Here is an 18,206-nt window from a genome sequence, read left to right as displayed (position 1 = left end):
TGGGCTGAATCGGTGAGATCAAGGCAAGCCTGGGCGTTGTCAGCACTCCCCTGTCCAGAACGTTGTATCGTCTGCTGAACCTTCCTCATGTCGTTCCATGTTCACTTGACATTCTGACCCATGCCAATAAATGGCTCTTTTTTACATTATATTGTCTTTTATAACGTTACAAAAATTCACACCTTAACACCTTCTCACTTTTCAGTTTGGGAGAATATGTTGAATTTCGAAATAAGCCTTGTTTTAATTTTTTTTTTTTACAATTTTGATTTTAGAATTAATTTGGTTTTTGCGTTGCATATTGTGGATTGAAGAAGGATTCCGCCATCTCTTGTTTTCAACCTGATCCGACTAACCGCGTGCTCGAACGATGTGGCTTAAAGCCGGGGTCGCACTGCACGTATACATCAGACAAAAAGACAGTAGTCCGCAAACACGAGGCACCGCGATTACCGTGGTTCGCATGCCGCTTGCCCAAGTTTCCTCCCTGAACCCATTGCCACGCGGTGTTCGAGGACACGGATATCGTGGCGACTCGTTCAACTAAGCACGCAGGCTGTCTTTCGTTTGACGTACGTAAGCAGCGTGACCCCCCGCTATACGGAACACAGAGCTTCAACCCGCGGTCATACTGCTTATATACATCGTACAAAGGACTTGAGACGTATTTCTCTATTGTATGAGGGTCCTATCAGATCGGTCGTACAAAAAAAAATTGTTTGCATGACATGATCGAAACATGTACGAAGCAGACATGCTTGTACGATGCCCGAGGCGTCTCCGCAGATAATTCTCTCTGCGGAGAAACTCCGTGTCTTTTCTACGACGTGCGAGCAGTGGGAGTGCGGTTGAACACGAACCGATGCACATTAATGTATACTCAACGGTTTCCTCGCAACGAAGTTTCGCGTTATTAGGCGAATCAAACTTCTTTAGAGCTATTATCATTCTAAAGGTATACTTGGATGTTAAGATCTTATCTATTATCTCGGGAAAGTTACACTCGCTATAATACCAAGTAATACCAGTCGCTTGCAAAAAGGATTCATAAAACCAAAATTTCCATTAGTGTCTGTGTCTCTTCAAATGCGACTGCTCGACGAAACACTCGTTCGCTCCAAGCTGGGATATGCCTGTTAAATTTGGAACTCCAGTACTGACGTATCAACATCTTCCGTTGAAGTAATTAAGAAAAGTTGATGTGTTCGCTTCGTATGTTTAGTATTATCGCACTGCATGCATAACGTCTGCGAAATATAGTTCGAATTTGCTTAACCTCGCATAACGTGCAGGTTTCTCTCGTTTGAATTTGCTTCACAAGATCTACCATATAATCCTCATTCATACGTAACAAGTTAATTATTAACACTTTTTTTACATGTCCTCGTGTCTCAATAACAAACTACAAAATGGTCACTTTTACCCACATGTTTTTTTTTTGTTTTTTTTTAAGTTCATAAGCGCAGGAAAAAAAAAAACATACTGGTTTGCGTATGAACCGTACGGTTTTTTGGCATAAATTTTGGAGTTACATAATATGTTAGGTTTTGTGTGAGTTAGCAACTTGAGCCAAATTTATCGCCTTAATGTTAATATCAATGCACGATTGAGTCTGCTCGTTATTCGTCATTTACCGAAGCAAGGTCTACTCATCACAACCATAAAGTAGCATTTATCGCACCTGTGTGTAGAATTGTTTCATTCAAAACATGCCTTTTTTTTTTCTTCTAAATACCATAGGCGATTGAAAAAAAGAAGAAAGCTCTCCGATACTGTTGTCAGTTCACAAACGGGGTCTGCTTTTTTAGTCACTCCTTTATGGAGCCCTTCTCTGTTTAATGGTTATGTTTGCTATGCGCCATGTTTGTCTTTTTTCTTCGCTTTTTGTATCCTTCCATGCTATCCTGCCTTTGTTTTCGATTAAATGCTGGTAATCTACAAAAACTAATAATTACCCGATTAATTGACCGAATCGCCTGCCAGCGACCTATACTATACCATTATCTTATGGCGTCGCTTTTAAAACTGCCTTAACAGTCTCAAAATTTCAGCATTTCATTAGCAAGCAATTATTTGCGCGCTTAGAATTTATTATTTTATTGATATAGCTTTTCGCCCACTTTCCTCTGCGATGCCCTCGGTCCCTGAGGGCATTGCAGAATATTTGAAAGCTATTAAAAATCTTCAGCCGCCTCGTGGCGTAAGAACAAAGTTTAGCGTTTGATCCTCACTAACTAACTCCTCAGTAACAACAACAACAACAAAAAAATGGTTGCAGTATTCAAAAGCGGATCAATACCGCTGGCGAGTGACTATCTTTCTTCTTCTCTCGTTTCGATGTGCAGAAAGTACACCACTGAAGCTCGACGCCCATCTCCTGGATAACGGACCCTATCAAGGAGGGGACTTGAACCGAAAATGCGCCCTGACGTTGAGCATCGTTTCGGTGGTCTTCAACCTCGTAGTCGGAGGCACGGGCTTTGGTGAGAATGTTGTTGCAACGTTATGTATAGTATACAGGGGACAATCGAGAAAATGAAACGGGGGTTTTCGGCCCGGAAAATGAAACTGGGTATCGCAGGAAGCTAAAACTCCGTGAGAACGGTGATGCTCTAGTTGTAGTGACAAAATGCGAGTGTGAGAACATGACGTTAACTGTATCAAAAGATATGAGAAAAAACAAACAATTTATATATTAGCCCACGTCCAACTAAGCCTCGTATTCATCAAGCCAAAAAACGTGCCTTGTGGGCGCCTGTAGTATTAATTGCAGCGGAAAAATTTGACTGTGAGAAAGACGATATCGATTGTTATCTTTGTGACAAGTTTTCTTTTTCACAAAAATATATGCTGCAGGCGTCCACAATGTGATTTCTTTGTTTGTTGAATATTAGGCTTAGGTGGACCTGGGCTCATGGAAAACTTGCCTTTCCCTCGTATCTTTCGATCCAGGTAACGTCATGTTTTCAAACTTTCGAATTTTTTCACAACCGCTAGCTTCACGTGGTTTATTTCTGAGACCCGAGAAAGCGCATTTTCTGTTCTCGGTCGACCCCTGCATAGTTGAACACAACAATTCTGAAACACATTTTGACAAGGCGGTTTGATTTTAATGTCTCGCACAGATACAATTAATGCATGTTAGAAAGCCGGGCCAATCATCTTTTCTCTCTTACCTAATGCAGCGATAAAGAATCGTTAATGTATTTAAATAAAACAATTGTAAAGTGTGTGAAAAGAGATGCTGCTTTTACAGGTTTTGGCAAATAAAAACAAATAAACAAAATGTAGTTTTAACCTCATGGTCACGATCGTTGCAATTTGAAGCAAACAGATGGATCTCTGTCGCGTGTCAAATTCTTCTACTGTTTTTCTGGCTCATCCGGTCCTTGAATGCACTGGAAAGTAAAAAGTAAGAAAAATAATAATAAAAAAAAAAAACTCGCGCAGGCCAGTCGGCGCTTTGAAATCCGAGACTTGGGTGAAAGGGACAAGAGACCGAAGCGGCAGTGGTAGTCTCTTGTGTCTCTAGCCGTGTTCGAGCCGCTTGTTTCTTTTCCCTATCCCTTTCGCCTAACTCTCCGATTTCAAACTGGTAAGCGGGTCTCTTTCTAGCGGTTTTGTTTTCAAATATTACGAGTATGAAAGCTCCGGATTCTCTTTTTGTTTTTTACGATGTAAGCGGAGAAAAGAAACCACTCCACGAAACCCCATTTTTTAAGCCTTAAAAAACGCTAACCAACGTATAAAACAGGCGCCGTGCAGCGGTTACCTACCGTTCTGGTACATCCGGAAAAAATTGCACGGCATCATAAAAGCGTCTCGGGGTACGTTCGTGCCATCTTTGTGCGTCTCGCATGACCGTTTCATGGCTAGCTGGAGTCGTGAGCGCGTGTTGGCTGAATTGTGATCTAGCGCGTAAAAACTGGGATTTTCGTAAACAGTCGCTTGCCCGTGTGATTGCAAACTTGCCAAACCTATGTTCACGCGCAAACTGCACGCGCTTGCACGCATGGTGTACCAGTCGATGTGTCACTGGCGGTCATATCTGTGTGCGCGGCTGCTGAGCGCGTGCTGACGGCGAGCTTTCGCAGTTCTTTTGCAACCTGCATTCCGCACCATCAAGATTGCCGGTCCTAGCAGGCTATTAATGTGAGCTCGTTCCGAGCATGCGCTCTAAACATCGCCCTCAAATATGACGTCCAGTGAATACCCCCTATAGATTACGTCCAATAATCTAGGCATGTAACACTGCGCGCGTTACAATATGGTACCTCTTTGGCCATAGAGTGGAGTAACATGGTTTCGGTTAGCGAAGTAGTGCCTCCGACTACTGCATTCAAATAAAGGCAGCGCTCGCTTGGTTTGCTTCCATTCATCTTCGTGAAAGCCACAGTTAAAAGCGCAGAACTCGCTAAGCCTAGGACCTGCCTAGGCTTAGCGAGGAGTAGGAAGGAGTATACGGCCGGCCGCGTCGCATACCTTTCTGACGGCCTGGCCACCAGCTTAGAGTGAAGCATGACCCTCCCGGCAAACGAATAATTGAAAAATCCCATTAAAGAGATGGAACAAGAAGACCGGACAAGTATTCTTCTTCCATGTAGTGCCTTCGTAGTTCTGTTTCATGCGCACACGCTCTGGCACGTCAAGAAGCCCCCCCCCCCCCCCCCCCCCCCCCCAAAAGAAAAAAGAAGAAAAGAACGTGTTTTAGCATTTTATCCTACATTTTAATATAAGTTTAAGGGAAGTCACATATTACAACATGCAAGCACTGTATTTGATCTTAAATGAGCCCTGAAACGATTTTGATACTTTCGATAAATCCTACTTAGAATCACTCCCTAACGTTAATACTTTAATAAACTTGCCTTAGTTATTGGAAGTCGACAAAAAATAGAGAAATATAAGCATTGTTCATGCCCACAACTCGGAGCCAGAACAAGCGGCCACGTGGCCTGGTGCCTATCCTATGCCGCCAACGTTAATTATAACCACGCGCTGGGGTCGGCAAATTAGAAAACGCGTGCTGAGTTCCAGGCATTGTTAGAGTTCGGCTATTCTCATTACCGGAGTGGTTGGACACGAGCATACCCGAGTGTCAGCCGAGGCATTGATTGTTACAAGCCGAAGTCGAGTGCTCACGCAGTTCTTGTTTATAGTCCATGATCCGCGCTCGACTGTCGTCAGCGGGTAGTTTCGATACCCCAATTACGCCGTCAAGCAGTGCGAAGGGAAGACTGAAAGAGAAAGACCCCTTTTATTAGGTGGATCGGTGGCCGAGTGGGCTAGCGCACACCAGCTCGGAGAACGTGGAGCGAAAGATCACTCTGCAGAACCCAGGGATCCTGGGCTCAATCCCCGCTCCTGCCCGTTTCGATCTGGATGAGTATTGTACCGGCGTGCGGTCGTGTACCACTACTGCGTGGTGCACGTTAAGGACCCCAGTCTAGCGGTTCTACTGCACTGGCTGAATTGCTCTTCTACAGCGAGTGACTCGTCGCAACTTTGAAATGGCTGACCGAATACACGCTGTATAGATATCCACACAACCCCTATTAATTATTCATCTTTCGTACTCGTAATTTCACCGCGACCTAGAAGCTTCTGAACCAGTGGCGGTCTGTGTTAGTCAATGAGGTAGAGGGCCTTAGAGTGTAAGACTGGCAGCTGAAAGTGACCGTCAATTGGCCGCTGCCATGTTGCACATTTTAGACTACTAGACACGATGGCCTTATAGTTTTACGTCTAGATTTTAATAAAGCACCGCGCACAAGTAATTTCTTATTGATCTTTAATAACAGAACCGACGAGATAAATTATGCTTCGTTTGTTTTAAGTCCAAAATGTGCTTTTACGACAAAAACTCGGGCAGCTTCAGAATGGCTTCGCTGGATGCCACCAGTCGCGATGCTGTATTTGGGATTTTTATCGCAGCTAAACACTGATCCTTGGGGCTAACAGTATGGAAAAAGTACTTTATCATGTTTTTTACAGCGATCTCAATACACATGTCTGCACAGTTTTGCGCAAAAGCCTCAGGATTTGGTAGGCTCGCGTGTCTAGTGGTCAAAATTGTGCAACATGTCGGCAGCCAAGTGGGGGGTCACTTTATCTACCTCGTTGGTGCGAGTACACCTGGGCCAGACTACGCCTGTTACGCCTCTGCAAAGTCATGAACATTCCAACCCGATATCGTTTCTTGACCCCTTTAAGGTGATGCCGTGAAGTGAGGTTGGCAAATCGAAACCGAAACTATAGACAACGGGTTCCCATGACGCTTTGCCGGCTTTGCACGGTACTATACGCCGCTAGGATCGCTTCAATTTTTGCAAGAGGTCTATTGTCTATAGGCCAACACGCTCTTTCCAAACAAGCCCACACGAGGTGCGGCCACTGCGCGTGCGCAGGAACCAGATTTGCGTGAAGTGGAGCTTGTGCGCGTGCGCCCTGCAAATAGCAGCGCCACGCAGCGGCCTGTCGTCAGGGCCGCGTGTTGGTGTGTAAATCCTACATCGTTTATTTCTCTTTTTATAAAAGGCACAACTCACGTCGCTCTGCCTAGTGTTGCCTCGTTGCCTTACGCCCGCTACCGGCATTTATTCGTTATTGTCTGGCCACAAAAGATTACACGCTACAGTCAGTGACAAGATGAGACCGTCGGGAAGGTCTTTGAGTTGTCCCTTCTGCAACGCGAGATTCTAACCAAGGGGTATTGGTTTGTTAGTACCTTCGATAACACTGCATGTCGTCTCGTGAGCTAGCTTTCAGTATATGCGCGCGCAGCCAAGCCACGATGTGAGGCAACGAGCCCGTACGCGTGGATCTTTGAAAGAGGCGCTATACGCTTTATTTGGCCGTCGGGCAATATACGTAAACGTTTGAACTAAAATCGTTTGCAGGGTGAGAACGGCAGGGCGTCTCATCCTGTAAAGCTAGCAGTTGCCTTTGTCTCCACTTCACTCGTCGAACGCGTTCGAGCAGCGCAGTGGGTGGAAACAAGGGCATCTAGGTTAACGTCTATCCACTTGTCCTTCCAACCAGAGCTCGGTGTTCCGACGTCCCCTCTCGTCTCCTTCTCTCTCCCAGTTTCTGCACGCATAGGAACAACGACTCTTATTGGTGCGCGTCGGGAAAAGAACATTCGAGTCGCAACATTTGGGACTGGAGTCTTCTGGTAATCTGTCTTACGGTAGTCAGAACCCGGCGGCATACTTTATGGCTGGGGTTCCGTGTTTTCGGTAAATACCGATAAACCCCGAAAATAAATTTTCGTGTCGGTTTGATCGAAATCGGGGAAGATCGGCATATTCCGAATTCGAGCTGTCCTTTAAGGAGAAAAACTCAAACTTCACGGGAAGAAATTTTTATGTAGAGCTTTGTTTCCAGTTCAACCGGAGCACAACCCTCAGGGAACCGCCCTCGAGTCTCCTATTTTCTTCGGAACCACACATATTGTTTTGTTTTCTTTTATTATAGGTACGGGGACGTTTTCCAAGTATTCAGGCCACCTGCATGTTCCTTGAAGGTTGGGAAATTTTATGTCCGTGCAATAGTTACTTCAAGATAAACCCCGATCATCTCCGGTTTATTGTCGGACACCGAAAATTAATACCGAAAAGCACCGAATCCGTGGGGAGAACTAACCCCCCCCCCCCCCCCAAAAAAAAAAAAGAAAACACCCCCGAATTTGAAGAAAAATAAACACCGAAAACACGGAACCCTATTTATGGGGAAACGGCGATTCTCCCATCCGCCCTCTTTTCATAATTCCGGTTCCTCCTACTACGCCGTTCAAAAAGTGTTTCTACTGGGCATGCGCGCGCGGCAAATGTAGGATCGGAAAACATTGACTCGTGCCACAGTCGCACTTCCATCTTATCACCGACGTCTTTCACACGTTAGAAAAAAAAAATCAAACGAATTGGCACTTGGAAACGCCGCTGACCCATTGAACGCCGCCCTTAAAAGCTAAATAGATAAGTTCTATTTGTACGTAGAAGCAGATTGATTTTCATTTCTGTACGCCAGGTTTAAGTTATCTTCGGTTCAAGGAGGTTCACAATTTACTGACTGTACGACGTCTACGAAGCTCGTTTTCATGCTGTTTTATTAATTGCTGTCTACTCGATTAACTTTTCATCCAGGTGATTACAAGGTTGCGTGTTTTTTTTTTTTTTTTGCTTTTTGTTGTTGCAGTGTTTGCGTTTCAAAGGAACAGTGCTTCAATCTACGCGTTTGCGGTAAGTGTTTCCAGCTGCGAATACAGCCGTACGTAGTTTGAATGGCTAGAAATTAGTACTGACGCAGTTTTGTTTCCCCATTTCAGGCGGAGTGCCTTCTAGACATGCTCTCCTCTATCATTGTGATATGGCAGTACCTGACACCACACTATTCATTTGCAAGAGAGAGAATGTACGTTGGACAGATGGGTCGCGTAATATTTATTATTCCCCTTTTTTTCTCATTAGTTTGGTGTACCCGTCAATGACAAATCGGTTAACTGGGTTTGTAAGTTTGAACACTCGCATGTGACCCACCTAGAGGGCTAACAAGACTTGCATATAGGTTTATACGTACAGTGCGAGGCATTTCATGGAGAATCATACTTGGCTTTGAGAAGACTTTTAGCAAGACGTTGAACCACGTGCTTTGTCTGCCAGTTGGAAGCAATATTGAACTGTCTTTCTGTTCTATTTCTAGTGCCTGCATGCTACTGGGATTGTTTTTTATTATATCGGCCATCGCCATCATAAGCAAAGCCATGGAAGATCTCATCGTACGAGAGAGTCCCACGTGGGTAAGTTTCAGCAAGCTTGAGAAACAATATGCTTACTAAATTTTTTGTAGGGCTGAAAATGAGGTCCTATATCATGGCAGCTAATTGTAGCAGAACGGTAGCCGGGAAGATTTTTTTTTTTTTTGGAAATTCATGGGCCACCATTTTGCTTTCTCGCCTACGTGTATGCCTATACCCATGTGCACGTAATCCCCGAGTACCTCGTGAGCCATTCTTGTTTTCACACACACTCACGGCAACAAACAACCTGTAAAGAAGACGCGCTTCTTTCAAGCTGCGTTACAACGCTGTGAAATGCGCGCGCGCTAAAGGATATATGCTTTGCTTACACGGGTACTTCTGTAAGAAATTAATTTGATATGATCGCACTTTCACGGTTCCTCCCCATGCAGGACTTTTAAGTCTAGGCCGGCTCGTGTTGTGTTCTTGTTGTCTTGCGTCTACAATCTGGAAACACCGTATTTTACTTTTAACGCCCCCGCTTCTATTTACAGGGTGATTCAAGGAGAGGCCAGGCTCTTTAAATCGACCGCAAAATTCGGTTTCTTAACCTATCGCGCTACGACTTTGTGCAGCGTTGCCCACAGATGGTGCATTTTTTTTGTGTAAAATTTGCAAAGAGCGTACTTACCTCAGAAAAAAAGTAAAGAAAGAAAAAGGCTTAGCTCCTATGGAAATGCAGCGACGCCACCGGTCTTCAAACAACGCGGCGCCGTTTCGCACGAGAGACAAGAGATGGTGCAAGCGGTCGCGACGCCAGCTGCCGCCAACAAACGAGCATACGACGCCGAGAGCGGGCATCTTTAGCAGACAAGGAACTGCAGTTCCTTGTTGTTACCGCGCCTGTTTTTGTTTCTGCGACTGTCGCCGCTTGCGGAACGCGCGCCGCTTTTGAGTCGAAAAGATTGTCTACTAAAGACGCCGGCTCTCGGCGCCGTATGCACGTTCGTTGGCGGCGTTTGTTGCGCCATCTCTTGTCTCCCGTGCGAAACGGCGCCATGTTGTTTGAAGACCGGTGGCGTCGCAGCGTTTCCATAAGAGCTAAGCCTTTTTCTTTCTTTACTTTTTTTCTCAGGTAAGTACGCTCTTTGCCAATTTTACAAAAAAAAAAATGCGCCATCTGTGGGCAACGCTGCACAAAGTCGTAGCGCGATAGGTTAAGAAACCGAATTTTGCGGTCGATTTAAAGAGCCTGGCCTCTCCTTGAATCACCCTGTAGTTGATACAATAGTGTGGCCTAGCTTCTATGGGTTTTTTTGCGAGCGGATTATTAGAAACTTTTAGCAGACCGTTAGCGTACTACCGTGACCGTACAACCGTTACCGTAGTTACGTAGTTCGAATGGCAGCTCTTCAAATACTTCAAGGCACGACGTATCTCCAGATCAGGTCTTCAGTATGCCGACACACAACGGAGCCAATAGGCTGTAAACAGTTGCTCTCTTACCAGAATAATCTACTGGCCGGGTCGCGGCAAGATCCGACCACTCCGAGCTGGAGGAGGAAGACGTTCACGCGTACAGTGGCGCCTCATATGGTGCCTCGTACCTCGAAGAATTAGGAGTTTTTGCTTTTTCAGGTGAGGGACCTCTTCAGTGAATGAGGTGTGCTGCGTACACGCTGCAGATCGCTGTACATGGCGCTTTCAAGTCTACAGCTGCTAGCGACATCATACAGAAGGCCCGAAAATTTGTGAAACAAATGAGGACGCAGACGCTTCTATCCCTACTTCGGAAGCTCAATCTGAAAGAGCCCGTTTTGGATTGCGTAACGAGGTGGATGTTCAGCAGAGCCATGATGCGACGATTGCTGGAGTTGAGAGAGTTCTGCGACAAGTTCATGGCAGACGATAATGAACACTTCCTTACTCAAGAAGACAGGCAATCAATAAGCAACGTAGTTACCTCCCTGGGACCGGCCGAGGAAGCAACATTGCAGCTTCAAAATGAGGAACTCATTTTGGGGGACTTCTATGGAGCATGGCTCACGTGTCAAATTGAGACGTCGAAAATTGACACCCCGATCGCGAATAAACTGGCCGCTGCCATGAAAAGGCGAGAAAAGGTGTTGCTTGCAAGCGACCTATTCTGTGCGGATTTCTTTTTGGATTCGCGATACCATGTTACGCTAACAAGCGAGGAGAGGTTCAGAACAAAGCAGCATCTGCTACTGGCGTGGAGGAAGCTTCGCGCGCTTAAAGAAGATGCCCAGCCACAGAAACCTCAAGCACCATGCACAACGGGGAGTTCCACTTGCCCTGATGACGACCTCGAAGCGTTCCTCATGGAAAAAGAAAGTGGCTGCCTCAAAGCATTTAGCGACCTTTCTTCGATCTTTGGGGAGATTCAGACCCTACTGGACGGCTTTTAAAAGGTGTGCCGAATTACCAAGGCCAATGCCTTGGAATTTTGGGAAAAGAAAAAGTCCCAGCGCCTCGAAATATATTCACTTGCACTCGTCGCTCTTGAAGTACCGGCCACGCGAGTCAGCGTGGAAAAGTCCTTTTTGGGGTTAAAACACATCCTATCACGTCAACGTACGCGATTGAGGTTTGACATACGCAATGATGTCCTTTTCCTCTGGTCGTTTCTCGCAGCCAAGACAGAGCGTACATATCGGTAGAATTGATATAGCGTGTGCCTGTAAAAATTTTGGAGAGGCACTCGTCCATTCTTGCAGTATATGTATTTAATTTTGTGTTTGGTGAATAAAAGGTAGGTACCCAGTCCCATGTCACTTCTTGAATTTTTGAAGATCATTCCAATAGGCAGATGGAGTACACAAAATCAATAAATGAGTGCTTATTTTATACCGCAGTAGTCCACTTCATGGCACTAGAGGTGTGAAAATATTTGGGGAATTTTTTTCAAGTTTCCTTGAACAGTTATATGAACTGGTTCGAACCGTTATTGTTTTGGCTCCAAAGCTGAACCTGACATAAACCGAAATATGTGAGCCGTAACCTAAACCGAACCGAAAAGAGTTCCGGTTCGACACCCTGGTTATGTCATCAATCTAAGTATTGAAGCATAATAGATATCAAGGCATTTTGTCTTGTTTCGAGGCGTTTAATAACTCTGCTGATAACGGCATTGTTTTCACTGGACGTCATATTTGAGGGCTCTGTTTAGAGCGCATGCTCAGAACGAGCTCACATTAATACGCTGTTAAGACGGGCAACCTTGGTGGTGCGGAATGCACGTCGCAAGAGAACTATGGATGCTCGCCATCAGCACGCGCTCTGCATTCGCGCACGCAGCTATGGCCGCCAATGAATACTCCCTCCAGCGCGAGCATTCTCGTCTTGAAAGTAGAAGAGTGCTCACGCGGCTACACGCTGCCAAAGTGCGGCGAAAGCCAACGAGCGCGCGATGAGGGCACAGAGCCAACGGAAAGAAAAGAAAAACAACCCCGTTCCGCAACGTGCCGGGATCGTTATAATGCAGCCCTCCCTACTAAATATGTCTCCTCCAGCAATATTTGCTGCTGCGAGTGTTTCTAGATGGCTCCTTCGGCATTCCGAAACAGTGTGTCGTCAACTCTAGCATTGGCGGAGCGTGGTCGCCGCCATGGTGAACACAGGGCCGCGGTATCACGTAAGGCGAACTCGGTAACGCGTTTCAGGCACGTGACGCTGGTACGAGTCGAGCATGCGCAGTCGGGCCTACGGTAACCGTACTACGGTAACGGTTTGCTAAAAGTCCCTAATCACTAGCTTCTTAATGCTGGAATTCATGGACCAAATATTGTACTGCCAACCAGCGACGAATTTCGTCCGGTGGCGCTCACTCTGCACGCGGCATAAGAACCGTGGCTGTTGATGCCGCGTGAAATGTGAACGTGCATGCCTGGCGATTTTCGTCGTTTTATTCGCCGAATATTTGCCTAATAAAGTCCAGCCTCCTTTTGAGTAGTTTCTAACTATAGTGCTTGTTCAGTTTCGGTATTTCTTGAAGATATTTGGCGCAGTGTTTGCCAGGTATATAAAAAGGGAACTCGCCTATACGTTCAGTTTAGGCTAATTATTATAGAGGATGGTCGTTATATTAATTAATGTTGTAGTACCATAATAAAGATTTCGTTCATTTTGTCGGGTGGCAATTTAGAGTCATCATCCTGACCTGCGTAATGTATCTCCTTAGTAATAAGTTCCCCTTAAGTTTTGTCTTTTTTTTTTTTCTGCCACGATTTTGAGTTTGTGGGACATCCCAAACGGAATATAAACATGATCGGTAAAGCCTTACCCAAAAGCACGTGATACTTTTCTCTTAACAATGTATTTGTTAAGATTGTTATAAACGTTATTTTTGTGTCTCATTATCTTAAACACTACTCACTCTGTCGTGATAAATCTGGAGGGACACAAATGAAACTGAAGTGGCGAACTTGTATAAGCAGTCGCCATCAAGCGTTAGGTTATGGACGCTGATAAAGGGGGATGAACGTTTCGTTGACGTTTTTACTATTGCGGCCTGCGAGTGTCTGCAAATCTCGGGTAGGTTTGGTGATGGATAATGGAGCTTAGGCATACGATGTTTCACATTTTTATATGTTTGCGTGGGTGTTCGCATATTTATAATATTCGTGTTCCTGGCTCTATTGCAGATACCGATTCTCATAATTCTGGCTGGTGTTGGAGCGGCGGCTTGCTTTGCACTAGCGCTTGTCAAATTTGTCCTGGCTAGACGGATGGGAAGCCTATCTTTAGTGTTGGATGGTAAGTCGTAGACAAAAGTTTTGTCTTTCTCTTAAGCTTGCAATATTTTTCTTCCGTGCGTGCCCGCGTGATGTATTTCTTAACAAAGCCAGCATTTCATGTTCATACATAGCCGACTAGTTGCACTTTTCTTGAAGCTTGTCTTGAAACATCGGTTTCTAATGCTGCTGTAATTGGAAGTGCAACTGCTATTGGAGCGCTTGAAAGGTAAAAAAAGAAAAGAACCTCGAAAAGCTGGTGCTCAAAGCTTTCGTTCATGTAGTGATATAGTACGTAAAGTTTGATATCCAATACAGACACGTATGTGCCTATGTGCGGCGATCACGTTTCTTGATAGTTTGTGGTTTGGCGTTCAAGAAAACTCTAAATGATGCGGCTGAAAAATTAGCTATCAGATGAGCATTGCAACGTGTTATTGATGAACTAGTATGGTGTACTCATTCTTTTAAAAATACCTACTTTAATATTTTTACTGATGGCCAATCATGTCGAATTATTCAACGAGTTTTCAATGACTCAACACTCATCCCTTTATCTGGTTCCCAGAATATATACGTATTGGACACTGAACTTGTGAGGCATTTCGGGATAGCCTCATTTCAATATTGCCAGGACGTGTATTCCGTTCCGCTGTAGTCTTGCTCAGACACTTGAGGTAGGGACTTGAGGCAGGATGAACGACGTCGGGCCCGCGGGTTTGTTCATCGGGTGGTGGGGTCGAAGAGTCGGACGAGATAGTTGACTGGTGGCGTCCGCTGGACAACGCGGGATATGGTCCCATGTAGCGAGGAAGGAACCTTTCGCATAAACCAGCCTTGCACAGGGTGAAGGCGATGAGGCCCTCGTCCCCAGAAGAGTATCTGAAGTCGCGATGAACCTCGTCGTAGCACATCTTTGACTTGTGCTGCTGCTCTGTTGTCCGACAGCGGGATAGCCGGCGGCACTAGAGGTTTAGTCGACCGTACTCTGTACGGGGTCCCAGGGGCCACGTGCTTAGTACATGCTTCGAGGTGATGGCACGAGTTCCTGCTTGCGAAGCGAAGCTCTAGCGTACGGTCTACTAAATCTTTATATGGTTCAGTGTTGCCAAAGCGTCCGTCAGAAATTCGTTTGAATAACACAGCTGTTCCGAAGGAAATATAGAATCCAAGGGGAAAAATATTTTATGTCCATAGAGAAGGTGGAAAAGAGAAAACCTTGTAGTACTCTGAACTGCGCCGTTGTATGCGAATGTTACGGAAGGTAGAACGGTATCCCATTTGGTGCGAGTTTCTGATATGTACATTGAAATCATATCTGCTGATGTGAGATGGAACCTCTCGGTCAGTCCATTTGTCTGGGGATCGTACGCGGTCGTGGTACAAAGTAATATGTTGCAGGTGCTAAGTAACGCCTCTACGGTGATAGACAAAAAAGACTATCCTCGATCACGTACAAGAATGCGGGGACACCGTGATGGAGAACCCCATCTCTAAGAAGGAACGCAGAACGCAGTACCTTAACGAAAACATTGTATGGTCTTAGAGCCATGAAGCTTTCCTTTGATTGCGTTAAACGGCAGTCCACGCACGCACTAAGGAGAGAGAAAGAGAGAAAGAAAGAAAAGATGGTTTTGCAGAGGAGGAAGGTATACAGGCGGCCTATGGTCTATCTCACAAACATCTGCAGTGCTCACAAAGGCGCGAGAGCGTGGATTTGGAAATTGCCTTCAATGCGCGAATTTTCGAGCAAACAAAGCTTTCTACTGAGTTAGGCACGCTGAGTCTGCACAGTAGACATTTGTGAGAGGGAGTATAGCTTTTATTCGGTAGGCTGTGTTAGAATTCTCAATGCTGTTGAACATTGTTTCAGGGATTAACTCTTTAATCAGCGCTTTTTGTGCGGTGGCCATCATAGTGAGCGACCTCGTGTACGACTCGAACCCCGAGATATGGTACATGGACGCTGTGCTGAGCACCGTCGCAGCTCTGGTCATGTTGCTGGTTGGAGCCAAGTGAGTATCCTGGCGCCCTTGAGGCGTCTTTACTCTCAATCTACGGCACCGTGTGCCACCATTCTTGCGAATTTTTTTGATAAGCCTTACGCGGCGTGAAGTCTGTCTTCATTTTGCGTTAGGGCTGTTCTTTCATCGCGGTTAAGTGCAGAGCAAAATGTTTCTCGTTGTAGTAGTCACTAACCTGGAATCGCGAACTTCCATTTGACGGTTATGATTGATGAAAGCACACCGGTACAAGAGTACCTCAACGTTTATGCCCAAACCTTGATGATTTAAAGCATAAGTTACTATTAAGTGCTGATCAGTGACAATGTATTTTACCTGTGATCCAGATACTCTAGGCTTCATAATTCGGGTGTCTATTGATAATGCTTGGATTCAAAATACAGTTGTGCAGAAAAGTTAGCTCACATCCACTCAATCAAAAGTTTAAATTACTTGCCTTTCGTGTTCTCATTTTTCCTATTTCGCTTCACTTTTTTCTTTGTTTCAGGGTCCTGTTTGAGAACTGGTCCTATGGACGACATGGTCATGCCCCACTCGAGTAAACGTTTCCATAGATTATTATCAAAATAATGCTGCGAACAAAAGCGAAGACAAGCGACTGACCTTCGGGCAGATTCAGCCGAAGGGATGGCCTTCGGGCAGTGATTCAGTGCCCTTGACGGCGTCTTGTTTTTTTCGAGCTTGGGACTTATCTGTGATGAAGTATGAGCCAGAATGCACAAAAAGAGGACAGTGATGTGAGCGGAGCATTTTTTTAATCTGCTGGACAGATGGGATCGACAACCACGATTTTTTTTCGCTTGTGTAACACATATTTAAGCGTGTGCGTGTGTTTGGGCTATCCGGTGAACTCTCCGTTTTTGGATCATTCCTGCGCTGGCCGTTGTGACGGTGCTTTTCACTTCACGGTGGCCTTCAACTTGTTTCATTGTGTAGAAAAAGAAAAAAAAAAAGAAAGGCGCTGTAGCACAATTTTTTGTGTTGAACGTTTACACCTTTGGTGTTGTACTTTCATTTCGTTTTATCCCCATAATTTGTTACATTGTCTACGCCTGGTGATGCCCCTAACATGGGCGGTGATGGTAAGTGCGGCGTGTTTCAACACGATTTAGACTTTGTAAGCTCGGCCGGCAGCATTACCTCTTTTTGAAACTCTGTTGCATCTAACTGTGATCTTCCAGTGCCTTTCGCGGTATATTGCTTAGGTTCGATTGGTCAAGTCATGTACGGTTGAATGTGCACGTTTTTTTTTTTATGTTATCAACATTTTTAATGCATGTGGTTGACTGCTATAGTCAGTAACATCTAATTGTGTTGTTTTTTAAAATTAATTGGAGGCTATTGTAACTTTGGAAACTATAATATGTAAGTTTTCTCTGATGCCATGGAAGTATGAGTAAAGTGCTACTTTTTGATAATGTGCAAGTTTAATAGGCGCCTCGAGAAGTGCGCTAAGAATTGGAGCACTTGTATTTATTTAAACACCAATTCAACACCATGGAATTGTCGCTGCAACTCTTTCTCGCGCTGAATGTTTGCTTAGTAGTGTTTTCGTTTCGCTTGTGTGCCCTAAATGTTGGCTTGTTTATTTTAGAATTTTTCTCTTTTATGTTTGCTTCGCTTGAGATTCTCTCCAAATGTAGCCGGAGTTTCCTTTTTATATGTCCTTGCTCGTTTGTTTTAGGCTTGTTATTTTAACCTGATTTGATGACGTCTCTTACTCGGTTACTTTGTACATACGCTGTCATGCATGGCGTTGGGGTTTACGACGCATCGCTGGTGTCCATCGATTCTTTTTTTTTTTTTTTTGCTGTGGAATGCGTTTTGTGCACGAATGAATTGATTTCTTTCACCTTTATGTGTACATTTCATTCCTTGATTTATTTTTTTATGTGTAAAAAAAACTATGAAAATGTTTGGCGGAGAAATAAATTTGTTTTGCTTTACTGAGAATGGTAGGATTTAATCAGGGGCTCCAACTTTGTGGCTTTTTAGTGTTCGATCTCCGTCGCCTTCGGAGGGCGACGGCGCTCGAACAATAAGCTCCTGGTGTTTAAATCGTCCAGCTTCCGGCCACAATCTAAATTTCCATTAAACGTCCGCTCCCGCAATTTATCCGGGGGCTTACATAAAACCCTCATCTGTGCCAGTGTTTCCTTGCTTTTATAGGGTACGCCTTATTTAGCTTTCACGCTTCGAAAGGATTGGGGAGGGATATCAAAGCCGCTGCTGTTGCCTCACTCCCCGAAGAATTGGATGCGCACTTGAAACTTTTCTTACTCAAGACTGCGGACCACGAGGGTTTCGACACAACGCGGGCAGCTCTTTGGTTCTGTGCAATCCTGAAGCCTCATATAGGCTGGTCTACTTTTCCGTTCACAAGGAACTCCATCTTGATCAAGTAATTTTTCAGGACCACGTCACTTTTTCTTGTTGCGCACGAGCATTCCTCTGCTAGCGTTATCTCCCCCCCCCCCCCCCTTTTTTTTCCCTTTCCCATCGGCGGACCAGTCTCATAAGAAAAAAAACAATGCTCTGTTTGAGGCGAGAAAGCTGACAGTGTCGATTTGTTTCTCGGTTCAAAACCGCGCCTTCACAAAAATCGATATTCAATTCTGGAAGACCGCCCGCTTTTGTATTGATATTCAGATACATTTTTGTTCGGGTTTAATGCTCGCGTAAAAGAAGAAA

General features: G+C 45.0%; 1 protein-coding gene across 5 annotated transcripts in view; it reads left to right on the top strand.

Annotated features, from left to right (window-relative positions):
* LOC8028527 (transmembrane protein 163) overlaps positions 1 to 17,468 on the top strand; it is a 133,028-nt gene extending 115,560 nt beyond the window's left edge. For 3 of the 5 annotated variants that reach the window (XM_040205327.2, XM_040205326.2, XM_040205328.2), the window contains exons 3-9: positions 2,346 to 2,483; positions 8,197 to 8,240; positions 8,327 to 8,412; positions 8,701 to 8,797; positions 13,402 to 13,513; positions 15,365 to 15,506; positions 16,003 to 17,468. In XM_040205327.2, coding sequence (XP_040061261.1) covers positions 2,346 to 2,483; positions 8,197 to 8,240; positions 8,327 to 8,412; positions 8,701 to 8,797; positions 13,402 to 13,513; positions 15,365 to 15,506; positions 16,003 to 16,057 — 674 coding nt within the window. In that variant the 3' untranslated portion in view covers positions 16,058 to 17,468. The remainder of the gene's footprint in view (positions 1 to 2,345; positions 2,484 to 8,196; positions 8,241 to 8,326; positions 8,413 to 8,700; positions 8,798 to 13,401; positions 13,514 to 15,364; positions 15,507 to 16,002) is intronic. The other 2 variants (XM_040499063.1, XM_040205329.2) reach the window with 1 other exon arrangement.
* The last annotated feature ends 738 nt before the right edge of the window (positions 17,469 to 18,206 follow it).

This window comes from Ixodes scapularis, unplaced genomic scaffold, assembly GCF_016920785.2.
Source record: "Ixodes scapularis isolate PalLabHiFi unplaced genomic scaffold, ASM1692078v2 PGA_scaffold9__187_contigs__length_104089568, whole genome shotgun sequence".
NCBI classification, from domain to species: Eukaryota; Metazoa; Arthropoda; class Arachnida; order Ixodida; family Ixodidae; genus Ixodes; species Ixodes scapularis.
The sequence above is the reverse complement of the archived record's forward strand: the minus strand, read 5'-3'. Positions and strand labels throughout refer to the sequence as shown.